Source organism: Garra rufa, chromosome 6 (genome assembly GCF_049309525.1).
Source record: "Garra rufa chromosome 6, GarRuf1.0, whole genome shotgun sequence".
In the NCBI taxonomy this organism is placed as follows: Eukaryota; Metazoa; Chordata; class Actinopteri; order Cypriniformes; family Cyprinidae; genus Garra; species Garra rufa.
In genome coordinates, this window is record NC_133366.1 from 47,225,628 (window position 1) to 47,253,547 (window position 27,920).

Below are 27,920 nucleotides of genomic sequence, written 5' to 3' on the forward strand. Positions count from 1 at the left end.
AGTGATGCCGTAGAAGAACCATTTTTGGTTCTCCAGAGAACCTTTCTGTGAACAGTTCTTAAAAGAACAATTTTGAAGAACATTTAAAAAAAAATCAAAAGAACTTAATCGACTACAAAGAACCTTTTCTCCATTTGAAAGGTTCCAAGGATGTTCAAGGTTCTTCATGGAACCATCAATGCCAATAAAGAACCTTTATTTTAAAAAGTGAACCTTTCAAATGAAGAACGGCTTCTTTGTATGGAAGTGGTGCTATATAGCACGTCAACCACCCCAAAGAGCCACTGAAGAACCAGTTATTTTTGATGTGTGCATATTGTCAAGTCTAAGCACAGTTTATTAAGATGTCTTCTAAAACTGTAGAGAAGACATGAGATTACTTGTTGCATCTCGTTTAAGAGGAAAGTCTGGGAAGTAGAAGAGTTAAGTCTCAAATTGCTCTAATTTAGCTTAAGATCTCATTTATTACCTTTCCCCCCCCCATGTCAAGTGCTAATTCTCGCTTTTTATATGTTCGTGATTATACAAAACCTGTTAAATAGTCTTTTATTCCCCATTTAATAAAATGATCTACACTACTTCTAAAGTTTGGGTCAGTATAAGATTTTTTTTTTCTAAAATGTTTTCTCTTATGTTCACAGATGTTAAAAATACACAAAAAAATTAATTGTACAATTTAAATATTAAACAATTTTTTTGTTGTTATTTTAATATGTTTTAATATGTAATTTATCTCTGGTGTCAGTACTTTCTAATTTGCTGCATAAGAATCATTTATTATCATTGTTAAAACTAGATGTGCTGTTTAATTTTTTTTATTAAGCAGCAACATTATACTTTTTTTTAGGATTCTTTGATTTAATGGAATTTTTTAAAAAGCATATATTTAAAACAGAGCATTATACATGTCTTGAGATCACTTTAATATGTTCTTGGTGAATTTAAGTATTAATTTCTTTAAAAAAAATATCGGTAACATTACAATAAGGTGTCATTCGTTAACATTAGTTAATGTATTAAGTAACCTGAACGAACAATGAACAATACACTTATTACACTGTTTATTCATCCTTGTTAATTTAAGTTAATATAAATAAAGTTGTTCATTGTTTGTTCATGCTAGTTCACAAATGTTAAGAAACACAACTTGTGATTTTAACAATGCATTAGTACATGCTGAAGTTAACATTAACTAAGATTAATATGCTGTAGAAGTACTGTTCTTCGTTCATGTTAACTAATGTTAACCTTATTGTAAAGTGTTACCAAAATATCTTACTGACCCCAAACTTTTTGTCATAAAAGTGCCAAAGTTTAATACCTAGCATTAGGTGTCGGTTTGTAAGTGAACAAGGCAGCATGAGCATTTGAGTGTGAGTGTTTTTGTGTGTCTGCAGTGGAAAAACAGATGTTGAAACAGCTAAACTGCATTCTCTTTCACAACTTTAAATTCCTTAGGTACAGAAACATGCCAGCGCAGCAATACAGGACTCAATAATGAAGCCTTTGTAGATTAATGTTTGACTTTTAGCTTTGTGGGAATATGTATGAAAGAAACGAGAAAAAAAAAAAAAAGTATGACTGTATGTGTGTTCTCATGCTCACTGAGATCTTGGTAAACACAGACAGCAACAGACTGAGAGCTGACAAGTACATGCGAATTCGCTCTCCTCCAAACCGCCGACCCAGATACTCTGGCATTGTGACAATCTGTGAAAGAGAGAGAGAGACAGGAAGTGCAGAGGCAATGGCATGAACTAAGCAAATTAATAGGCAAATCTGGGAAAGTAACACATGTGGTGAGTCTGCACGTGAGAGAATGAGACTGCAAGTCTATGCTGCATGTGGCGGCAAGTAAGTTCTTAATTAATTCACTTAATAGCTCAATTGGCACTTCATATAAGCAGTAGTTTGGTGTACAGCTGAAACTCACCCCAGAAGAGACATAAACTGGGACAAAGACCCAGGCAAGTGCCAGCAGGACATAAGTTGCCTAATAAAGAGAGAAAATATCACTGCACTGCAGAAAATCTGTTTAGTTTTCACATTTAAACATCCTAAAAAAACAAAATGAAGCAAATCTGCATTAGATATATGTTTGTTTTGAATACAGAAGCCTTAAAAGTATTTAGAAAATGAAGGCACGCCTATATTTGATCTATAATATATTATTCGATTTTTCAAGATGTTTTGCTTGTAAAGTGTATTGGTTGTTTTTTCTTTATACTTATGCTTATTTGCATTACTACAAGTAGTGAAAACCTTTAATTTGTATTTTATTTTGTGTCTCTGCAGCTAATTTTGAACATAAAATAATGTGGAACATAAAACATAATAGATGGGAATTATTACAGTTTAGCTTTGTAAATACTTTTGTAAATAGTCAAAAGTTTACATACACCTTGTAGAATGTGCAAAATGTTAATTATTTTACCAAATTAAGAGAGATCATACAAAATGCATGCTATTCTTTAATATTATTCTTCTTGTAGTACTGACCTGAATAAGATATTTCACATTAAAGACTTTTACACAGTCCACAAGATAAAATAATAGCTGAATTTATAAAAATGTCCCCGTTCAAAAGTTTACATACACTTGATTCTTAATACTGTGTTGTTACCTGAATGATCCACAGCTGTGTTTTTTATTTAATGATAGTTGTTCATGAGTCCCTTGTTTGTCCTAAACAGTTAAACTGCCTGCTGTTCTTCAGAAAAGTCCTTCAGGTCCCACAAATTCTTTGGGTTTTCAGCATTTTTGTGTATTTGAACCCTTTCCAACAATGACTGTATGATTTTGAGATCCATTTTGTTCACACTGAGGATAACTGAGGGACTCGTATGCAATTATTACAGAAGCTTCAAACACTCACTCCCTCATACGATGATTTAAGAGCCAGGGGGTGAAAACTTTTGGAATTTAAAGATTAGAGTGAATTTAACTTATTTTTTCTTCTGGGGAGCATGTAAGTATCTTCTGTAGCATTTGAAAGGCAAAACTAAATGGGAAAAATATGATATTTAAGCAAAATAAGAAAAAATGTACACATATTCATTCTGTTCAAAAGTTTTCACCCCTGGCTCTTAATACATTGTTTTTTCTTTTTTGAGCATCAGTGAGCATTTGAACCTTCTCTAATAGTTGCATATGAGTCCCTCAGTTGTCCTCGGTGTGAAAAGATGGATCTCAATATCACACAGTCATTGTTGGAAGGGGTTCAAATACACAAAAATGCTGAAAAAAAAACAATAATTTATGGGACTCAAAGGATTTTTCTGAAGAAAAGCAGGCAGTTTAACTGTTTAGGACAAACAAGGGACTCGTGAACAACTGTCAGAAAAAAAACATGCATATGATCCCTCTTATTTTGGTAAAATAATTAACATTTTGCAGATACTTTTGACTACAACTGCATGTTCAAACAATTTCCGCCTACTTCAACTTCAGTTGAAAAAAAGTTCAGTTGCAGCCTTAAATTTTCAAGTATAATCAAATTGGAAGTCATTTTAACTTTAATTACCCTAAAGTGTTTTTAATCTAACTTTAATTGATCTAAAGTTAATTCGTTTTTTAACTTCACTTATATACACCCCTATAAATTTAGACAAGTAAAAGTAAATGGAAATCAATGGAACAAGTGAAAATACACATCTATTCAAGGCACATTCTTTGAAAAACAATTTAGGTCTTATTTATATAGCACTTTTGTTCCTCAGGTTCATTTATCTTGTAAAGATTAAAGACTGACAGAACAGACAAAGGATTAACAGAAAGGACCGTCAGTCTAGACAAAAACTAAGAATAGGGTTTTCAGCACCCATTGTTCCTGTATTAAGACAGAAGCTGGTCCACTTTCTCCCCCTAGTGTTAATCAAATGCAGGTGCATTTGCATGAAGTTTTTATAAGTGTTGCAAGAGGGAAAATAGAAATGAGGCATTAAAAATTAAATCACTCACATTCCATTCAAATCCGGCTACTGCGATCCCTCCTGCTGCCCCCGTCCCGGCCAGACCGATGAACAGTCCTGAACCCTCACTGCTGGCAAACAGAGATGCACCAATCTGCATCCATTCATATGACATATTAGTGGAGTTCACAGACTGGACTCTATGTAAAACTGGATTTACAACAGTCAGACTTTATTTCTGCAGGCTAGTTGACGTGACACAGCCAGTATTTGCGGTGTGACATGCAAGCGAAACTGTTGTAATCAGCATTGTTTTAATTCCTGTATAATTATGAGACACGTCTAATATGTATATATACAAGCCTATATTTGTATGACCTCATTTGTTTTTGTGGCCGTTTTAATTTTAAAAACATTTGTCATTCTAGACCAGTTAAAGGAATAGCAAAAAAAGAAGACTAAGAAATGGTGACTTGTTATAGCTCCTATTTTTTATTTTAATGACTAATTATACATAACAATATAGGCAAAAAAGTTAACACTATTTTTAAAGTCTCGTTTAAATTTTTTGGTCTGTCTGTTGTGGTAATCAGAGCGGCTTTCTATCTGCACTGTGCACAAGCTGATGATCATGCTAGTTTAGATGCTGAAGCCCATCTTATGTTTTAGTGGAAGCTGGACATTTCTTTTGTACAAGATAGAGATTTGATAAATGTGACAGGTGTGCTTAGTGATTTGATTTGATTAGTGCAAAATCTTCATAATGCGTAATGTACTTATATATAAAAGTTATAAAAGTTTTAGTTCCTTTCGGTGGATTTATAGTTGTTTTTTTTTCCCTATAGTTTTAATTTCAGACATATGAATAATTTTTTTAATCTGAAATGTCTAACTGTACCTAACAGTTTATTATTTTTAGGTAGCAGTTAATAAAAGAAAACCAGCAGTTACAATATACTGACTTAAATAACTGATTATTCGTAATTTATAATGTTTTTTTATAAAAAAAATGTGTAATTTTATTTGTTCATTATTAGGCTTTAAATATGTTTTTTGTTATTTAATTAAAAAATAACTGATTATTTGTAATTTACTCTAATCATTATAAGGCTTTAATCATAGTAAACTGGGGTAAAAAAAAAATTGAATTTTTTTTTTAATTTTCTCTGCTCATTATTAGGCTTTCATCATATTAAACAGAGGTAAATATATTTTTTAAATTAAAGATTATTTGTCATTTTATCTGCTCATTATTAGGCTTTAATCATAGTAAACTGGGGTAAATGTTTTTTTTTTATTTAAAAAATATTTGTAAATTTATCTGCTCCTTATTAGGCTTTAATCATAAGCTGAGGTGATTTTTTTAAAAAGATTATTTGTCATTTTATCTGCTTATTATTAGGCTTTAATCATAGTAAACAGATGTAAAATGTTTTTTCTTTAATTAAAAAAGATAATTTGTAATTTTATCTGCTCATTATAAGGCTTTGATCATAGCAAACTGGGGTAAAATGTTTTTTTCTTAAATAAAAAAATTATTAGGCTCATTATTAGGCTTTAATCATAAACTGAGGTGAATTTTTTTTTTTTTTTTTTTAAAGATTATTTGTCATTTCTGCTCATTATTAGGCCTTAAACTGGGGTACATTTTTTGGATTAAAAAAGGTTATTTGTAATTTTATCTGCTCATTATTAGGCTTTAATCATAGTAAACAGATGTAAAATGTTTTTTTCTTTAATTAAAAAAGATAATTTGTAATTTTATCTGCTCATTATAAGGCTTTAATCATAGCAAACTGGGGTAAAATGTTTTTTTCTTAAATAAAAAAATTATTAGGCTCATTATTAGGCTTTAATCATAAGCTGAGGTGAATTTTTATTTTTATTTTTTTAAAGATTATTTGTCATTTCTGCTCATTATTAGGCCTTAATCATAGTAAACTGGGGTACATTTTTTGGATTAAAAAAGGCTATTTGTAATTTTATCTGCTCATTATTAGGCTTTAATCATAGTAAACAGAGGTAAAATGTTTTTTTCTTTAATTAAAAAAGATAATTTGTAATTTCATCTGCTCATTATAAGGCTTTAATCATAGTAAACTGAGATAAAATGTTTTTTTTTTTTAGTTAAAAAAATAACTGGTTGTATAATTTTATCTGCTCATTATTAGGCTTTAATCATAGCAAACTGGGGTAAAATGTCTTTTCTTAAATAAAAAAAATTATTAGGCTCATTATTAGGCTTTAATCATAAGCTGAGGTGAATTTTTATTTATTTTTTTATTTTTTTTAAGATTATTTGTCATTTCTGCTCATTATTAGGCCTTAAACTGGGGTACATTTTTTGGATTAAAAAAGGTTATTTGTAATTTTATCTGCTCATTATTAGGCTTTAATCATAGTAAACAGATGTAAAATGTTTTTTTCTTAAATAAAAAAATTATTAGGCTCATTATTAGGCTTTAATCATAAACTGAGGTGAATTTTTTTTTTTTTAAAGATTATTTGTCATTTCTGCTCATTATTAGGCCTTAAACTGGGGTACATTTTTTGGATTAAAAAAAGGTTATTTGTAATTTTATCTGCTCATTATTAGGCTTTAATCATAGTAAACAGATGTAAAATGTTTTTTTCTTTAATTAAAAAAGATAATTTGTAATTTTATCTGCTCATTATAAGGCTTTAATCATAGCAAACTGGGGTAAAATGTTTTTTTCTTAAATAAAAAAATTATTAGGCTCATTATTAGGCTTTAATCATAAACTGAGGTGAATTTTTTTTTTTTTTTTTTTAAAGATTATTTGTCATTTCTGCTCATTATTAGGCCTTAAACTGGGGTACATTTTTTGGATTAAAAAAGGTTATTTGTAATTTTATCTGCTCATTATTAGGCTTTAATCATAGTAAACAGATGTAAAATGTTTTTTTCTATAATTAAAAAAAGATAATTTGTAATTCCATCTGCTCATTATAAGGCTTTAATCATAGTAAACTGAGATAAAATGTTTTTTTTAAAGATTATTAGTAATTTTTTCTGCTCATTATCAGGCTTTATACATAGTACACTGAGGTAAAATGTTTTTTTTTTTAATTAAAAAGAACTGATTATTTGTAATTTACTCTGCTTATTATAAGGACTTAATCATAGTAAACTGGGATAAAAGTTTTTTTTAATTAAAAAAATATTTGTAATTTTGTCTACTCATTATTAGACTTTAATCATAGTAAGCTGAGGTCAATTTTTTTTAAAGATTATTAGTAATTTTCTCTGCTCATTATCAGGCTTTAAACTTAGTAAACTGAGGTAAAAATGCTTTTTATATATAAAAGGTTATTTGTAATTTTATATGTTCATTATTAGGCTTTAATCATAGTGAACTGGGGTACTTTTTTATTACAAGCAAAGATTGTTTTGAATTTTTTATTTAATTATAGTAAACTGAGGTTAAAAAACATAAAAAAAACTTTAATTACATTTTTATTTCTCTCTCTCTCTTTAATATTGTTATCTGCTCATTATTAGGTTTTAATCATAAGCTGAGGTAAAAAAAAACTGTTTCCTTTTTTTATTAAATTCTTTTTCTTTAATTAAAAAAAATATCATTTGTAATTTCATCTGCTCATTATTAGGCTTTAATTATAGTAAAATGTTTTGGGTTTTTTTTAATAAAAAAAAAAGATAATTTGTTATTTTATTTATTTTTAGGCTTTAATCATAGTAAGCTGAGGTAATTTTTTTTTTTTAATTATTAGTAATTTTATCTGCTTTTTGTTTCTTTATTCTTTATTTTCTTTATTATTTCTATATTTCTTTAGTTGGGTCAGTTTACATTATATTTACTTACCGGCCACCAAGCCATGTCTCTGCCGGCCAGAAAATATCCACTTAGTGTATTTCGGCTCACTCTGCAAGATGACTGAAGCACACACACACACACACACACACACATACATACACACAGACAACAATTTGTACAAAATTTAAATGGAGTTGTATGTCAGAATAGTATTACATTTTTAAATGAAGTTTTAATTCCCACAGTTTACATTCACATTCCTATACAAAATTGAATATATTTGTTTAAATATATACACACTGTGAGAACAGAAAATGATTAAACGTATTTAAATAATAATAATAATTATCTACAGTTAATCCAAACACACAATTATGCAAATACACTAATACGCCTCACCCATATTCCAACTGCGACGTTCAATAAAAAATAGGCTCCGATTACAATGATATCAGATACGCTGAAAGACTGCGAAAGGGCGAAAAATTTCGTGGTAGAGTTAGACGCCATGTCCTGCCTTCACACACACCACACACAGACTAAGACAACAAGACAAGGAGGACAGAAAGACACAAGGCGTTCCGGTCAGTCAGCTCTCTGTGTGTGAATTGATCATTAAACACATCAGTTTAATGAAGCAAACTTGCAGCTACATGAAAACAACAAGGCAGATGAAACGCATCCCTGAAGACACACAAACCCTGCTGCTTGCTGTGAGTTCAGAGATGTACACATGCACCTGCACATAGACACAAACACCCATGACTACACACACATACGCATACATACATACATACATGCTTAATCGAATAATCAGAGCATTTAGACGTGTGATCTAACTAAGCTGATGTGACTGACAGAGTCTAACAAACATCCCAAGACACACTTAACAAAGTGAATCATTTACTTAAACACCCAGTGGTGCTACCCATTAACACACACGCATGCACTAACCATTAGCATCAATCTTACACATGGACATAAGTATACTCACTAGCGATACCTTTAGTGTTGACTGGGGTCACTGTTCACATGGGATGCACTTTACTTTACATTTATATTAATTTCTTGGAAATACAACACTATTCACCCAAGATGCAAGTTAATTAATCTTTTGAGTAATTTTGAATTTGCATTTTAATTCAGTAAGCTCTTTAGTTTATTTTAGAAATACAGTTTGATGAATAAATAATGTCTTTGGCTGTTTCTAGAGTAGTTCTTTCCAGTTTATTGTGTCTCCCCTTGCAAGTTATTCATTATTTTATATTTAGGGCTTTTTATGATTTTGAAGTCTCCTGCTCGCCAAGGCTGCATTTATTTGATAAAGTAATATTGTAAAATATCGTTGCCATTTTAAGTAACTGTTTTTAATATATTTTAAAATATATTATTCATGTGATGGTAATACAGCAATTATGACACTGATTTGGTACTCAAAAACATCTCTTATTAAGGACAGCATTTATTTTAAATATAAATGTTTTGTAATAATGTGAAAGTTGTTAGTCAGTTTTGGTCAATTTAATGCATCCTTGCTGAATAAAAGGTTTTTTTTTTTTTGCCAAAAAACATAAATTAATAAATAAAAATAAAATAAATAAATATATAAATAAAACTCTTAATGCATCAATGCTGAATAAAATGCTTCTTTTTTTTCAAAAATATATAATAATAATATTAATAATAATAATAATAATTTATATATTTAAAAAAATTAAAACTTTGAATGCATCATTGCTGAATAAAAGTATTAATTTATTTTAATAAAAACTCTTAATGCATCATTACTGAATAAGTCTTATTTTTTAAATATATAATAATAATTTATAAAAATAAATAAATAAAATAAAACTCTTAATGCATCATTGCTGAATAGAAGTATTAATTTCTTTCAATAAAAAACTCTTAATGCATCCTTGCTGATTAAAAGTATTAATCTTTTCAAAAATAAATAATAATTATAATAAATTAAAAAATAATAATAAAAAACTCTTAACACATCCTTGCTGAATAAAAGTATTAATTTCTATAAAATAAATAAAAAAACTCGTAATGTTTCCCTGCTTAATAAAAGTATTAATTATCAAAAATAAATAAATGGGAAAAAAAAATAATAATAATAATTTATTTAAATAAAATATATATAAAAAAATGTATCCTTGCTGAATAAAAGTATTCATTGTTTCAAAAATAAATAATAATTAATAATAATAATAATAATAATAATTTATATAAAAAAAATAATAATGTATCATTACTGAATAAAAGTATTTTTTCATAGAATAATAATAATAATAATAATTTACTAAAAATAATATAAAACTGTAAATGAATCCTTGCGGAGTAAAAGTATTAATTTTATATTTATATTTTATATTTATTATAATAATAATAATTTCTTTAAAATAAATAAACAAACTCTTAATGCATTATATATATATATATATATAAAAACTCTTACTCAACCTAAACTTTTGAGTGGTAGTTTGCATGATGAAGTTTATTCATTTTATTACTTATAAAACACAAACAGGGAAATTTGTGGCAGTCAATTTAAAGTTAATGTTCTTTGTGACATTATTGTGACCATTTATCATTAATGTAATGCAACAAATCTAACTTAAATGTGACAAGTCACACATTGAATTATGCATGGAATGAAACTTGAAATAGAATGACTCAAACTGTGTTTTCCTGTAAAATGTACTTCAGTAATCTTTGTTTACAGCTTTTACAAAGAAAAAGATTTACTACAAAGAAAAGCACATTACTGCATTAAACAGATTTTACAATAAATAAATGAATAAATAAAAATAATTAAATCATTGTGTTAAAATAATGATAATCTAATGAGAATCAGCTTTGGAAATAATTAAATGACCAATAAATAAATAAAAAAGGAAAGAAAAATATGGATATAATATGGTACATTACACAGTTATGCTGAAAATAAGAGTGAGCCTTTACTGTAGCGCAAACCCTTTCCTGGATATCTACCTTTGGAAGAGTTCAGTTCCAGTCCAGTCAACACACCTGCTGAATTTGTTGGTTCAGTTGTGTTTAATTAGCGTTGGAGCTGATCTCTGCAGGAAGGTAGATCTCCAGGAGTAAACTGTTGGTGAACTAATGATTACAGTTCTGGGTGATGAACGCAAATGTAGCAGATCCTGGTTGGAGACAGACGGGAACTGGTAGGAAAGGAATCTCCCTGCGGTTCATTTGGATAACAAGTATTGCCTCACAAATAACCGAGTATAAATTTAGCCATTGCAGTCCTTAAAACTGACACCGCAAAATAAGTAAAGAACGGCCAATTACCCACTGACTGATGTGGGCTAGAATGGAGCCCAAATTAGACATCTGCTCTGGTTTTTGCTGACACCCTTAGGGAGTAATGTATCGTATCACAGACTTTTAATTGTAAGATTGTCACCCAAATTATGGCTGAAATGACAGATAGAGAGAATGAGAGCGGTTAAATTATATGATAATAATCAGTGTGGCTATCTGATAGTGTCTGAGGGCCACCGATGAGATTTAAAGGAACAGCTCACACATTATTTCCTGAAAAAAACAAGGTCTTTAACTGAATTTTTGAGGTGTGTAGTGACCAGAGATTGTCATGCTCCAAAAAAGATAACTTGTGTGCCGTAATCATCCTCTGAAGCCATACACTATGTTTTGGACCATGTCGTAGACAGTATGTAAGTGAGCTGCATGAACATGTTGCATAATATTCAATATAAGAATGAAGGTCAGTTATTCATTTAACAGTGTGTTAGATCCCCTCTTTCTTTAGAGGACCATGTGCCTTTGGCTAAGCGTACATGGTCAGTATCTACCCTGCTAAAATTTGTCCTGTGACCTTTCTCCTCAAAAACGGGCTCTCTCGCTCACACACACACAAACACAACACACACTGCTTTTCTCCTTTTTAATCTGTCAAGCTCATGGGAAAGGGTCTATTTAGTCACGCCCCCTGATTGATGCAGCACCATCAATTTAACCAAGCAGTCTCTCTCACACACATGCTATGGCAAGCCGGTTTAACATTTATTTCATTTAATGTGTTACATTGCTACTACTACTTACTTTTTATTTACTAGTAGGTCATCCAGTAGTGATTAGTATCCTTTTTTTAAATTAGTCACTATCCACCTTATGTTTGCCGTAAGAGCAGGAGCATCCATTTGGAAATTCTATGGGTCTGGCTTCCGCTCTCATCCGCATCCAACAATTGTAGCTTCTTGATTTTGCAAATTTCAAGCAAAAGTCTTACCATTTTATTTTAATGTATTATCTTAATGAACACACTGGATTGTAGTGCAAACAGTTTTAATGTTTACTGCACGTTGTTATTCTTCTCGTTATTTCCCTACTGCGGCTAATGAACCAGAAGTCTCGCCCATTGGTTTACTTACATATTCTAGTGTATTGATTTAATTAAAACTTTTTTTTTAGGGTATCGAAGAGTAGTGCTTGTATTTGGGTTGTGGGTGTACACTAAATTGACTCTATGAACAGTGATGCACTAATGCCAGTCACAAGTAATGTTTTACTTAATTAAATTTGTATGTTAAAGGCACAATATGTTATACTTTTTTGCCACTGGGGTGCATATTCAAAACAAAGAACCAAAGGTGTAGAGTTGTTGTCTTCATTCCCACAGCCGATGCAATCCGTCTGGTCTCAAGGCAGAAATCATGTCCATAGATGAGCTAATGTATAAAGGTGACTAGTATGAAGCAGAGTGGGGCTGAAAGTCGTGGAAGCGAAACGAGAACGCTGGAACTATTGCTAATGAAGGATGAGCGCAGCACATGGCTCAAAAGCAGAAGGGCTTTTATTACGCTACAGTCAAATGCTTCTGCTCTTTCTGGTCATGCATATGTAGGAAAAAGCAGTGTTGTTGTATTATACTAGATACATTTGAGTGTGGTGAAAGTTCTGTTATAATTCTACTCTGTGTATTTGAGACCTGTCTAAAAAATGCATAAGCTATTAAAATGTCTTTGGGGTTTCCATGTTTTCTACAAAATAAAAACAAAAAATCAATAGTGTTTGACATAATTGGCAGGTGACGCAATGACACAGTCCATTAAAATTGCTTATTTCTATTGCTTATTTATTGCTTTGAAACATTGGTATAATGGTATAATGTAAGTACACAAGTCAGCAAAATATATAACACTGTTCTAGTGGTTTTTGGATATTTTAATTAAAAAAATTACATATTGTGCCTTTAAATAAGATAGCCTGTACAATACTAGCTGTTGATTTGAACTGAAATAGATAAAGTTAACTGGTTTCAGGGCCACAATTCAATTAGTTAAAATAGCCTAATTTAATCAACTTTAAATATATATATATATTTATGCTCCAAATTTGTTTTATCATTGGAAGTTGTCATAACTCAAAAAGATTGATGCAAACTTGATTTAATTCAATGTGTTACTTGCTATTACAGTGTGCACCTACACTGTTAAAAAAGTTTTAAATATTAAGTATTCCAAAGATCATTGGATCATTGGTATTACAAGAAAATACTACACTAAAATACTTGCTGTTTCTTTGTAAGTATGACGTGAAATTTGTTTCTGCACAACTTCACTTTCAACTATCATATTTTACAAATGTTTGTTGTTACCTGGTTCAGTTTTACTAGAAACTGTTTTTTTAGTACTAATCAAATAATAATATTTGCTAGTAGTAGAATTCAAACATCCCTTGATCTTATAACATATATATATATATATATATATATATATATATATATATATATATATATATATATATAAACATCCTGAAAGTTTCAGAACTTTCTTGTTAGTCTAAAATCAGCCTATATTGAAGCCAATTTGCCAAAATGACAAGTTGTTTAATGTGCCACTTTATGAGCTTGTACTGCTTCTACATCACTGTCTGTCTAGCCCCGCTCACCTATTTGTGCATCTAATAAGTAAATAACTAGAGAGGCAAACGTAGGTTTACGCAGAAAGCAGATGATAAAGATGGTTCAAAAGATAAAAACTGTGCAGTGCCAAGTTGTGGAAAAACACAATCTTTCCATTTGCATTCTGATCCCAACATCCCAAAACAGGACAGAAAATAGCCTATTACTTCTAAATGTATGTTTTTAACATTATAAGTGGACTTCGGAGAACAGTAGAAAATAATAAAAAGCTGTTCATGTCCTCTTTAAAAATAAATAAAATCGATGTCAGTTAGTTTTAAAGAATTAACGTTAAAACGGCTTGCCACACGTACACAAATACACACACACACACACACACACACACACACACACACACACACACACACACACACTCACACTCACACACATACATGCGCACATGAGAAGGCGACAGCGGATTACAACCTCCAGCGGCCGCGCGCACATCTGCCTGGATGTTTACGTAATATATACGGTCTCTCTATGAGCTTCGGGTCAAAGAGACGCCTTCCGTTTTGATTTACAGAGCATCTGCTATTTTTGTAGCAATACGGCCATGTCACCGTGCGTAAATACGCGCAAGGTTTCCGCGCCGTCCCTTTAACCTGAAAACGACTGGACTGTCACCTCAGTACGCATTAAGACCGATTTTCGTCGTTATCGACTGCGTGGACGCCACTGGTCACTCCACTGGGCATGTAAACGCATCGTACGCGTCTAGCGCGTCTCTGCGCACTCGACCTTTTTACGATGTACGGCGAGGATACGCTGGCGTTATTGGCACCGTTATGGTCGCCCGGTCCCCTGAAGATGCGCTGGATGTAGAAGTATAGCCATGACTGCATGTGTGAGAGAGGGTGCTTGAGTGTGTGATTGAACAGGATGGGGAAAGAACAGGAACTCTTGCAGGCGGTGAAGACGGAGGATCTGATTACCGTCCAGCGGCTCCTCCAGAGACCCAAACAGGGCAAAGCGAGTGAGTATCACACCCACCGATCTTTAAACGTCTCATCACACCCTACAACACACCCCCTTGCAATAGCAGAGCTTTAATGAACATCTAAGCACACACGGATTTGGAATTAGTGATTTTATGTGACGAAACGCTTGGCTTTGGAGAAACAAATAAATGCTTCCTTAACAATTTCGTGCGTTTTCCCATCAATTTCCTCGTGAGAGTATGTGGAAAAATGACTTTGTAGGCCTTATGCATATTAGTGTCGTTGAGAACCGGCAGCCGAGAACCGGTTCGTTTTCAGAAGAAAGGCTTTCATTTTTAAAACACATTGAAACTAAATGATTTTCATGACGTTCATGAACGGTATCGGAGTGGCTATACCACAGAAGCGCTTTCAGTTCGATTTCTAAACGAACGACTCCTATCAGCCCCTTCCTTTTAGTGAATCGCGTCCAGTGTCGTCCGAATGACTCCAGAGAGAGTCGATTCTTTTTTTTTTTTAGTTAATATCAGCGTAGATATCTACATTCGTTCATTATAACGCGAGCGTTCCACTTGCGTCGCGTCGCTGAGTGTTAGATGGTTGTCAATACTTGATGCTCGCTGTGTGTAACGGCATGAAAGTGGCGGGCCGCGCCAAATCCGCTTTGATGTCCAGATGAGCGCGCTCGGATATGGCAGGTGGCTCAAGATCGCTAAAGATTAAAGAGATGAAGTATTGAAGGAAACATGTGCAGATGGATATTGTCATTTTACATTTGTGGTGCATTAGATGTTCATAATATAGGAGTTCAATGAAGCTGTTGATAGATTACACCTTGTTCTTATTTTATGTCAAAGTAGGCTACCTATTATTCATATTAGATGTTGTGCCTGTTTGATTTAACTAGCTGTCTTTCAAAATAGATAGAGAGATAGATATATAGAGACCATCTTGTTGTCCTTGTTGGGAAGCATGAGGCTCGGGAAGGGAAGAGGGATTATATTAGTGAAAAGCGCCAGATGTCAGAGTGATAAAGTGTGTGAGTACATGAGAGAGAGAGTGAGAGGCCACTCACTCACTTGGGCATCTGTCCATTATGACGTGTAAAGGGGCGTTCGCACTGACAGAGGTTGCCAGGTCACATTAATATTGGAGTAATTATGAGTTTGGCATGACCATGTGTCTGTGGTTACATTAAACATTAAACATTAAAAACTGTTCAGAAGGAATGCAAGCAAAAGGCATTCTCTGTAAACAAATCTCTTAAAGGAATAGTTCACCCAAAAATGAAATTTGACAGAATGAGTTTGATCCTTCATTGGAACAGATTTGGAGAAATGTTGCATTACATCACTTGCTCGCCAATGGATCCTCTACAGTGAATGGGTGCCGTCAGAATGAGAGTCCACTCACTTACTTGGGCGTCTGTCCATTATGACGTGTAAAGGGGCGTTCGCACTGACAGAGGTTGCCAGGTCACATTAATATTGGAGTAATTATGAGTTTGGCATGACCATGTGTCTGTGGTTACATTAAACATTAAAAATAAAAAACTATTCAGAAGGAATGCAAGCATCAATAGACCAGATCCCTCGTCAGTCAAATGACCAACGAGTTTCGATATTTGTCCTATTTAAAACTTGACTCTTCTGTAGTTATATCGTGTACTAAGACTGGTGGAAATGCAAAGCTTCAATTTTCTAGGCAGATAAGATTAGGAACTACACTCCCATTCCGGCGTAATAGTCAAGGAAGTTTGCTGCCGTAATAAGGCTGAAGCAGGAGCAGTAATACCATGCAGCACATGTGCAAATGCTAAACTAGCTGAGAACTCATTTCTGATAATACTACGCCTACTTCAGCCATATTACGGCAGCAAACTTCTTTGACTATTACGCCGGAATGGAAGTGTAGTTTCTAATCTTATCAGCCTAGAAACTCGCAGCTTTGCATTTCCACCGGTCTTAGTACACGATATAACTACAGAAGAGTCAAGTTTTAAATACAACAAATATGGAAACTTGTTGGTCATTTTTGAACGTGATGCTATTGGTCTAATAGGATTCAATGATCTATGCTAAGCTATGCTAAAAGTGATATCGCCAGAACAGGAGAACGGATGAATGGACTTCAAAGGTTGGAGAATGAGCCTATTCCCAAAAAAAGTGGAGTGTTCCTTTAAGCTGCATGTTTGTTAAACAAATTGCATCATTGTTAAACTGTTAGTTCTGGCTAAAATATCCATAATATTGCTGTCTTCAGTGAAAAGTCATCTTGTCTGAATCAGGAGAGAAAATGCACAGATCAAGCACCATTTACAAGCAAAAACAGTACAAAACTGTCCTATGCAAGAAAGTTAAAGGGATAGTTCACCCAAAAATGAAAATGTGATGTTTATCTGCTTACCCCCAGGGCATCCAAGATGTAGGTGACTTTGTTTCTTCAGGAGAACGCAAACGAAGATTTTTAATTTAAACCGGTGCAGTCTGTCAGTCATATAATTGCAGTGGATGGGCACCAAACCTTTAAAAGTAAAAAAAAAACATGCACAGACAAATCCAAATTACACCCTGCGGCTCGTGACAATACATTGATGTCCTAAGACACGAAACGATCGGTTTTTGTTCGAAAAAAATTTTTGTTAGATTTTTTTTTTACCTTTGATACACAGCAATGTCCATCTGTTCTGAGCACAAGCTCATCATCTAGCTCGCTACATGTGTACGCGCTCTGGTGTAGTATACGCAAATGCCGGAAGGGATCTGTCGCATGTAAACAACACTCATTGTTTACACAGAGCACAGAGATTGTGGGTATAGTGGCTATTCAAAATGGTAAGTAGTTGCACTTATCCTGATTGTTCAAACCGATTTAATGCTAAAATATTATGTTTGCTTGCGTGAACTCATCCGGGACTTTTCACCGATTTCCCCTTACGGCGTTTGCGTATACTACGTTCACATGTAGCGAGCCGGATGATGAGCTCGTACTCGGCACAGTTGGACGTGGCTGTGTATCAAAGGTAAAAAATGATATAAATACTGTTCAGTTTCTCACAAAAACCGATCGTTTCGTGTCTTAGGACATCTATGTATCGGCACGAGCCGTAGGGTGTAATTTGGATTTGTCTGTGCATGTTTTTTTTTTACTTTTAAAGGTTTGGTGCCCATCCACTGCCATTATTTGACTGACAGACTGCACCGGTTTGAGTTAAAAATCTTTGTTTGTGTTCTCCTGAAGAAACAAAGTCACCTACATCTTGGATGCCATGGGAGTAAGCAATCAAACATCAAATTTTCATTTTTTGGTGAACTATCCCTTTAATCAATGTTGATGTTAGAGGACAACAGGGGATGGACTTTTTTACTGGATGAAGTGTTATTATGGATTATGGACTCGTCAGAAGCAACAGCTTAAAATTAAAAAGCCTTATTTATTTGTAGATTAATGTGTGGCTTTAATCAGGTGTTTGGATTCTCATTCTGACGGCACCCATTCACTGCAGAAGATCCATTGGTGAGCAGATGATGTAATGCTAAATTTATCCAAATCTGTTCTGATTTTATCAACATTTTAGATGGCCTGAGGATGAGTATATCTTCAGCAAATTTAAATTTTTGAGTGAACTATTCATTTATGGCCTGTTCGCATCAAGGAATATATTGATAATGATAAAGATACAGTTTTAAAAATGGTTGAAAATGGAAAGAATAGCACCACCACAGCACACAACAGCACAGCAGCACATGCTTATAATAAACAGATCATCGCTGTGTGTTGGTGTGCAGACTGTGGACACTAATATAGTTGTTATTTTTAGTATGAACATGCCTTTAGAGTATGATTGAGTGTTTTACACGGCGAGCAAAGCAGGCTGTCACTGCTGTCTCGACCCAGAATGAGGATGCAGATAGTATGTGACTGTTTTGGTAGGTCAAAAATTAGGCTCAGCTGGAATAGATTTTTCTCTCATTTATACAATAAATAGTGTCCTGCACATACAGCAACTGTTGCACAAGATCAGGCACACACACACCCAAACATGCGCGCACACATGTCTATAATTGAAATGCAATTACCACTTCCAGTACCAGGCAACATCCCAGGTGGTGAGAGATGCATCTCCTGCTATGGTAGGAGGGACGGCCTGAAATGAAAGCAGGCCATTCTGTGTGTGAGTGTGTGTGCGTAAGTGTGTGTGTGAGAGAGAGTTTTACAATAATAGCTATACTGAAGATGCCCTTCTTTCCCTTGTGTTGGTAAAGAAACCATTCACTTTTTTTCTGGTGCAGTTTTAGGCACCATCATTTTTAGAAATTGTTATGTATACCTAAAATGATTGAAAAGATTGCTGAACATGCATCGTGGAGTAAATATAAGGCATTGTAGATGATCTTTTTACTATTTTTCTCTGAAGGCATGGTAAAAGCGAGGATCAGCTGGTGTGTCAATATGTCAGACTGCATACATACTTTCTGTGATTGTTGCTAAACCCTTGCTAACACCTTTACATCAATGTCCAATATGTTCTGCACTGCTGTAGTAGTAGGTCAGTTAGGGTAAACCAGAGCTGTTGATGTTCCTGTCTCAGATAGCTGCATCATCTCTCAAGAGACTCATAAATGAAATTGTATGTTCTCTGAAGGTTTATTACATGACATCCTTGAACTTTTGCTTCCTTGACCTTTGTTTGATAGCAGCTCCCTTAGAACAGAACTGCAACAGAAAAAACTGTTCTAATGTTCTATTTTTATTGCTTTTAGTAAATTAAATATTATTTGTAACATATAATATCTCTGTATTACTATTTATATATCTGTGTTTTTATAAACTTGCTGTATTTCAATTTATTGAAAGTTTATCAGAAAACGTATGGTACAATGTCAGCGCTGTAGTACTGTAAAGTTCAAAATAAATATATAAAATTAAACATAACTTTGTGCTCAGCCAAAACGATATGACCAGGAACAAATAATAAATTCATGAGACTAATGACTGCCTGTTAGATATACCCAAAATGAGTTGTTGCTCATGTTTAATCACTACAGAGACATCAGAGCCAGTGGCAAATGTCAGAAGATCTAGCCGAGCTAAGGCTGCTCTAGGTGGATACATGAGCACTCAGCGCCTGTTGATCGTCTGGAGCTCACATCTATGAAAATATCTTAAAGGGGTCATCGGATGCAAAACTCACTTTTACATGTTGTTTGAACATTAATGTGTGTTGGCAGTTTGTGTATACAACCACCCTACAATGATAAAAATCCACCCAGTGGTATTTTTTTAATCTTTAAAAGTGATATCCCCTTTTTAAAATCAGGACATACTCAGCTTCTTGTCGGTGTGACAACACACCGACAGAGGCCGCTCCCACAATAGTTGATTGACATGAGCGCCTTACTTTAGACCCGCCCTCACCGAGTTGAAACAGTCTGACTTTGATCGCCATTGTGTCGACTCAGGTGCAGGGGAAGACAAGAATGTCTCAGATTGAGCGATTGAGGTGTTCTGTTTTTGGATGTAATAATGAACATAGCAGTCGTCATTCACTCCCGACATCTGAGCTGCTGAAGACGCAGAGGATTAATGTTACTACATATGCGTCTTTGTTCGTGTGAATCATTCATGATGCAGCTTCACCCACAGCAGAAGTGAGTATAAGAGTTTTTTATGCATCTTTGCAAATGACCTTTCTTAATAATGTGCTTGTTAGCAAGTTTTGCCGCTAAAATGCGGCTGAATGCAGCTAAAGTAAACATTACGGCTCATCATCCCAAGGCAGAGAGGGGTGGGGCGAGCACAGCTCATTAGCATTTAAAGAAACATGCAAGAGAATAGCTTGCTCTAAAAAGGGCTGATTTTGACAAGGTAAAAAGAGTGTTTTTTTACACGACCATTCAGAAATTTTAACCAAAGTATGTTATAGACTTCTCATTAAGATCCTAAAGAATCATATCAACTTGTGGAAAATGGGCATCCGATGACCCCTTTAAAGCATTGCATGTTTTTTGTGTGTGTTTAGGAATGAAATGTAATAAATCTGTATATAAAAAGCCAATATAAAGTATGTTTAAAGCGGAGATCGGATGCTCATTTTTCACAAGTTGGTATGATACTTTAGGGTCTTCATTAAATGTCTGCAACATACTTAGGTTAAAATTTCTTAGTGGTCATGTTAAACAACACCCATTTAACCTTGTCAAAAACAGCTCTGTTCAAAGCGAGTCATTTCGGTGCATAATGAGCTACTGCTCACTCCACCCCTCTTTTCCTTTTTTTGTGTATTCGGTGATGCGTTTTAATCAAAAACAAAACTAATCCACTGCGTCTTCAGTGACTCCCATGTCGGGAGAGAATGGCTTGTGCACATCGAGACGATCATTGTGCACGCTTATCACCAGCATTTTATCAGACGTTTATGCCACATCTGTGTTCATACCTAAACGATTTTCACTGCAAATTCACTCCATGACATTAAATGGCGCTTAACGAGAAACAGCAATACCCCTGTACACAAGGTGAGATCCCTCTCCATAACAACTCCCTCTTATCGAGATTTTTGTAGTTGCTGCCGCATTTGTCATAAAATTGTTTGTGTTTAGACACCAACGAGACCAGCAGCTCTACATTCATCTTGTCTTGATGCATCTTTGTCTACTTACTACTTCTTCGTCATTAGGTATCAACGTGTGCTCTGCAAAACCGTTTTGTTCTTGAGCACCACCAAGTCATGTTTACTGCAACCTTAGCAGCTCCAGGCACGTGAACAAAAGCACCAATCTCATTGGTTGGCCAATTTTTACGTGGCACGTCTAACCAAAAAAAAAAAAACGAGCCTGATGCGTTTTTTTTTAAATAAAGCCTTTACTCCTGCCGTTTTGCGTGTCGGTGTGCACACTCACATTGCCGCCTTTTGTTTAGGCACGAGGCGTTAAACGTCAGTGATAAACGCGTGTGATAATCGTCACGGTGTGTCCGTCAGCAGCCGTGGGCGGCACTTGAGCAATATGACATCACACTGCTCAGAAAGTCAGAACGGCTTGATAATTGAGACTGTTTAGTTTTTTGGATGATTAAAAAAAAGGAGTGAATGGATTTTTATCATTGTATTGTGGCTGTGTCCACACACTGCTATCACACATTTTTATGCAAACCATGTAAAAGTGAATTTTGCATCTGATGACCTCTTTAACTAATATTATTTATGTAGATAAACCATTTCCTTGCCTCCACATATCTTTTTTTCTGTCCTAGTTCTTTTTTTAAACACGTGTTCCTCACCAGTATCTGAACATATTGATTTAATAGAGCAGATGTCCACAGACCTCCCAAAAGATTAAATAAGTGCCTGTAAAAGTTCTTAAGCATGTTGATTTGACACCGCTATTTCAAGAAACTCCTTTCTCTTGTTCTAGAGCAATTAAATGATGCTCTTACATGGGCAGTGCCAGTTAACCACTGATTGTTGACACAAGGGCACCTATAGCACCTGCTACTGTGATTAGCATAGAGAACAGCATAGTAAGTAGCTTTCAATTCAGTTTGAGCATGCTAAAATATGTTTGAATTAACCCGACTACATCACATACAGAAATGAATGTAATTTTAAAGGGACAGATCAGGTATGAGTACTATCACCTCATTAAGTAACAACACGTAGTTGCACTAAGTGTGTGTAATAAAATGGCCTGGACTGTATAAATCATATTTGATTTGGATATTATAAAACGATTCATTACTTTGCATGTTATTCCAAGTCTTTTATGAATGACAAGCCACCCACCGATTCATTCAAGCAGCAGAACAGACGGAAAGCAGGGAAAAATCAAAGCCTTTCAGAAATGTTTGTTCACAGTGTAAATGATTCTCAAAAATCCACAACTGGAACAGATTCGCACAAGGTGGCATATTTGACCCAGTTTTAGTATATTTCTGTCACTGATTTCATTTTCACATGTTTCCCAAAGGTCTTAAGAGATAGAAAGAAAATCCAAGTGGACCTAATGCTTGATAATTTACCATTTTTTTGTTTTTGTTATAAATGCTTATTTTTATATCTAGAATAAGTGCTTGTCTACTGTTTGTGTTTTCATCTATAGTTCAGTATTGTAATAAAACCATAAAATAAAGGATGGATTGTTGCATCATAAAATACGATTGCAGAAAACTTGCTTGAGGCTAGTATTAGTTTTCTGGAAATGTGAATTTTCTGACTTGTTATATGCATGAGTGTCACTTTAAGAAATGATGGGGACAGTTGAGATGTTGCTCCCAGGATGTTGTGGGATAGTGGATTGAATGTCAAGTACTCGTCTGTCTAATGCCATGGTTTTCAAATTGGGATCCAGAGAGCTATGTGGGTCCATAACAGTACTGCATTGAGTCAGTAGACTATAATGTGAAAAAAAAAATCACTGTTTGTTTCTGAATGCAGCTATATAGTCTTTTAATGGAAAAGCTACATGTTCCTGTATATCATCTTGTTGATTTGACTGTGCATATTTAGAGTAAAACTTAATGTAATTCTCCCACTCGACAAAATAACTTAATTAGGAAACAGTTCAGGTTTACTATATAATAACGTTTGCTAATGTTACTAATTAAAGTTATTAGAAAGAGGTTCCTGAGTTGGAAAAACACTTAATCCTCATTTGTGTATGAGGCATTTTTTTTGTAATCTTTCTGTTTTATTGAACCATAATTGCATCTGTACACCGGTGGATGTATATCCGAAATGGCAGCGCATTTGTTTGAATTTTGTGTTGTGATTTCAGTACAAATAGATAGCGAGATGCAGAAAAAAATGCTGATGCTTTCTGCTACTGATAACATCCTCATTGAGCATTCAGCAAAATATTACAAATAACTAATTCAAGCACTGACTCACCATTCATACACAAAATGAAACCCAAGCTTGATAATTGAAAATGCTTCCTCTGTATCAGAAAAACTATTGTTGTGGGATGGATTGACACCTACTGTATGATTATGGGAAACTGGAGCAGGCATTGTGTTAAAGATTTATAGAAACTCAAACTTGAGTGATGTTTTTGGACCACAGTTTTATTTCTTAACATGAATGTACTTTATTCATGTTTATCTGTTTTTCTGCAACTGTGCCTCCTCACAGGGCCTCATTTCTGCACTGTGTGTGTGTGTGTGTGTGCGTGTGTGTGTGTGTGTGTGTGTGTGTGTGTGTGTGTGTGTGTGTGTGTACCTGGTATTCATCACGTTGTGGGGACCAAATGTCCCCACAAGGATAGGAATACCAGTAGATTTTGACCTTGTGGGGACATTTCTCGGGTCCCCATGAGGAAACAGGCTTATAAATCATGCACAATGAGTTTTTTTGAGGAAGTAAAAGTGTGCAAAATCTCCTGTGAGGGCTAGGTTTAGGTATAGGGTAAAGTACGGTTTGTACAGTATGAAAACCATTACGCCTATGGAATGTCCCCATAAAACATGTAAACCCAACATGTGTGTGTGTGTGTGTGTGTGTGTGTGTGTGTGTGTGTTTTTTCTAACCTCCCTGTATGGTGTGAGCAGGACATTCCCAAACCAGCGAAAAGAAAATGCCAGAACACATCAGCTCAACCAGGCATGAACATCAATGCACTCTCAGAAAAAAGGAAGAGGGAGGGAAAGACAGAGAAGGAAATACCATTTAGCTCACCCTAAAGGAGAATACATGCATCATGCAACTTTATAGAGCGGACTTTTTTGTAAACGTGTCTCACATCTAAGAAATACATATTGGAAATGCACTACAGTTATTCATCTCAGTGGAGGCATTTACATTATTTGCATTTAACCCTCTGATGCATTGTGAACACTAACTGTCAGAATTAAATTATTTTTTCCATATTAACAAATTAAAATGAGTATGTTTGTGTTTTGAAGTTTATAAAAACCTAGAACTTTAAGATTAGTGTTGTTATTGCTAACTAAACTAAAGCTAAAACTATTAAAAATGCTATGTTCATTTAAATAAAGCTGAAATAAAATAAGATATAAATATTGAATATAAATATAAAACATGAAAAACTTCATTTTTGCCTTGGCAATGAACTGAAAGTAAGTTCAAAAACTAAAATAATATTTATAAATACAGTTCATTAGAAATATCAAAAAGCAAAAATTAATACAAATGATAAAAGCTGATTATAAAATTACTAAAACTTAAATAAAATATACAAATAAGCTAGTTCAAAATATTAATAAATACTATAATTGTACATTGGAAAAATATTTTTTGTGAAGCTGTAAATAAAACAAAGTTTATTAGAGTGTGTTTTACAAGAAAATGCCATTTCAGTGTTTCTACTTCTTAAAATTTGTAATAATTATTGAAACTTACTAACAAGTTTTGAGCTGAAATTGTTTCAAAGTAAATCCTGCAACATTTTTTTCAGTCTATATAAATTATATTAAAATAACACTGATTAAGATGAATTTTTACATTATTAATCCATCACAGGGTCAATTCTGATATCTATCTTTTAAAGCACTAATATGTGACCCTGCACCACAAAACCAGCCATAAGGGTTAATGTTTTGAAATTTTGAATCTGAATAATCTGAATAATTGATGTATGGTTTGTTATGATAGGACAATGTTTAGCTGAAATAGAACTATTTGAAAAACTGGAATCTGAGGGTGCAAAAAAAAATCTAAATATTGAGAAAATCTCCTTCTTAATGAAACATAAAATATTTACTTAATATCCTAATGATTTTTGGCATAAAAGAAAAATCAATAATTTTGACCCGTACAATGTACAATGTAGGACTGCTTTTGTGGTCCAGGTTCACATATTCCCTGGTATGTGTTTTTATTATTGTTGTTATTGAGATGATGTATAGTTGTAAAGCCACAGGTTATGAGTTAACTTAATTTATTCAAACATTTCTTGAGAACTTTAATGTTTTTGGTTCTTTGAATGCTGCCTGACCTTGAAAAGTAGTTAAAATCAGAAGATGGAATGAGATTTTTTAGCAGCATTTGAATGACTTGCATCCAGCAAGAGTTATTAAAGTAATCCAGCCCTTTTCATGCATCCAGAACTGTCGGATCTGTAAAACCCAGTGCTAAAGTGGGTTTTACGATAGCTTCCTCAGCGGTGGTTTTGTCGTTGTCATTGTCAGAGCTTGGCATTGTAAACTCAAGCTGATCCGTCCCCAGTTGCAGCTGACACTGATTGGTTGGGCCGTAATTTTCCCAGACAAGGAGGTTTCATTGGACTTGAGGCCAAATGCGGAGCTGAGAATGTGAACGCTGAAGATTCATCTCTATGTACAAGGCCAAGTGTGTGCGGTGCTGCAGGACGAAGCTGCGCTTTCGACAGGGTGACACAGATTCACGCACAGGCCGTTTCCTTTCCTTTGACCACAGCCCTTGTGTCCTTGAGAAGGGTGCTTGACCTCTGTTGAGTCCTTGTGCTTTGCCATTGCTTTGTTTATCAGTGTTTCTGTTCTAATATATCTAAGGGTGTGTTCACACTTGTAGATCAGTTCGTTTGGTTCATTTTGTCCAGACCAAAAAGGAAAATGATACATTTGGTCCTGGTCTGCTTAGTGTTCACACTGGCATTTTTTAAAAGCGAACCTAAAGATACCAAACCTAAAGGCAAAGTGATATGTTCACAACCTGATTGGTCAGGTTGAATGATGTATATTTTGTGACAGAACTCACCGAACACCCCAAACAAAAGGAAAAGATGCATTCAAGTTAAAGCGGCGCTGCGTGTATGTTACATCAAAGTACCCATTCACTGATCGGTCTGTTCAGTGTAGTGTTAATTTCGTCACCTATTTTTAATTTAGTCTTAGTCTTAGTCTTGTGCCAAATGTCCTTGTTAGTTTTAGTCATATTTAGTCATTCACATATCTTTTTTTTGTTAGTCAAGTTTTAGTTGACTAAAAGTCTCGTCATTTTAGTCTAGTTTTAGTCAAAAGAAAACTCAAGGTATCTTAGTCAAGTTTTAGTCGACTAAAAGTCTTTTAATTTTAGTCTAGTTTTAGTCAAAAAAGAACTCAATATATTTTAGTCTAGGTTTAGTCAAAAAATTGTAGTCTTTTTTTAAAATAACACATTATTACTGAGATTATTACTGATACACATTTCAGTAAAAAAAAGTGTTTCACATATCTCAAACATTGGTTAAATGTCATAATTACCTGACAAAATACACTTGTTGAATGATTTTTGTTGAATGCAAATGTTAAACGTGTCTGGTTTTCAATTTCTGATTTAGGAGACACATTCACAAATGATTAACCCTTTCAGTGGTGAGTTTAAAATATTCTAGCGGACCCCTGAGAGTGAGTTGTTTTTAAGCGACCGTTATTTTAGAACGTTCGTCCTTATTGTTTCCATGGCGACGCATCAAGCTTGTCACATGACACAACACAGACACAATAACACTGTATGACAGATAGATCGCTTTTATTTCGTTTTTCCTTTTTTTATCCAGAATACTCACACACTTGCTTACCATGCCATGAACTATCTAATATTCCGATTCACAAATATGTGTGAATTAGTATGTTTCGTCGTTTAAAACCCTATATAAATGATCTGGGTCGTAATCTGTAACGTGAGATGGGCGCGGCCATGTTTGTTCGCGCTGCTGTTCAGACTCAGAGAGTCCTGTCAGCCGTATTTACAGCATATACATTCATCCGTTTCTCCCGAAATACATGCAAGTAAGTGGCTGGTGAACTAGAAGAGGAATAGAGTGAACTTTTTAGTTACTAAGCTTATGTGTATGTGACATGAATAAAACACATCGGCAAATTATATTTGAATAGATTGTTATTTGCTGCTTCCATAGACCTATGTGTGTATTTTACAAACTCTAAATGTCTCCTTTTACTAGTACTTATGTGTATTTAAATGTCTGAAACCTAAAATAAGCGTTATGTGGTTAAAAACACTGCATAGTTGTGATTATATGACAAGCGCAGAGCTCGTCCGTCTCTGGCTCAGCGCCAGCCAGTTTGAATATTTTAAAGCCGTAACAGCTGATGAAAAAGCAGAGACGATTGTAGACGAAAATGAAGAGAGATTTTATCTTAGTTTTTATTTTATGCAAAACATTTTCGTCTCGTCTTTTTTCGTCAACAATAATGCATGTTAATTTAGTCTTAGTCAGCGTTTTTGGACAGTGGTGCAGTCTTGTCATCGTCTCGTCTTAGTCATGAAAAAAAAGGTCGTTGACGAACATATTTCGTCTCGTCTCGTCTGACGAAATTAACACTAGTTCAGTGCCGCTTTAAGCCGAATACACCTAATGCCATCTACTGGACTAATAAGCAT

At 34.0% G+C, this 27,920-nt stretch overlaps 2 protein-coding genes across 2 annotated transcripts in view; one reads left to right on the top strand and one right to left on the bottom strand.

The window, feature by feature from the left end:
* slc5a10 (solute carrier family 5 member 10) overlaps window positions 1–8,218 on the bottom strand; it is a 39,570-nt gene extending 31,352 nt beyond the window's left edge. The window contains exons 1-5 of the mRNA XM_073843282.1: window positions 8,108–8,218; window positions 7,757–7,828; window positions 3,961–4,065; window positions 1,934–1,993; window positions 1,606–1,710 (exon numbers count right to left, since the gene is read on the bottom strand). Of these exons, the coding sequence (XP_073699383.1) occupies window positions 1,606–1,710; window positions 1,934–1,993; window positions 3,961–4,065; window positions 7,757–7,828; window positions 8,108–8,218 (453 nt within the window). The remainder of the gene's footprint in view (window positions 1–1,605; window positions 1,711–1,933; window positions 1,994–3,960; window positions 4,066–7,756; window positions 7,829–8,107) is intronic.
* A 5,857-nt stretch (window positions 8,219–14,075) lies between these two features.
* The window catches only part of LOC141337163 (caskin-1), a 71,181-nt gene continuing 57,336 nt past the window's right edge, over window positions 14,076–27,920 (top strand). The window contains exon 1 of the mRNA XM_073842931.1: window positions 14,076–14,637. Within this exon, the coding sequence (XP_073699032.1) occupies window positions 14,544–14,637 (94 nt within the window). The 5' untranslated portion in view covers window positions 14,076–14,543. The remainder of the gene's footprint in view (window positions 14,638–27,920) is intronic.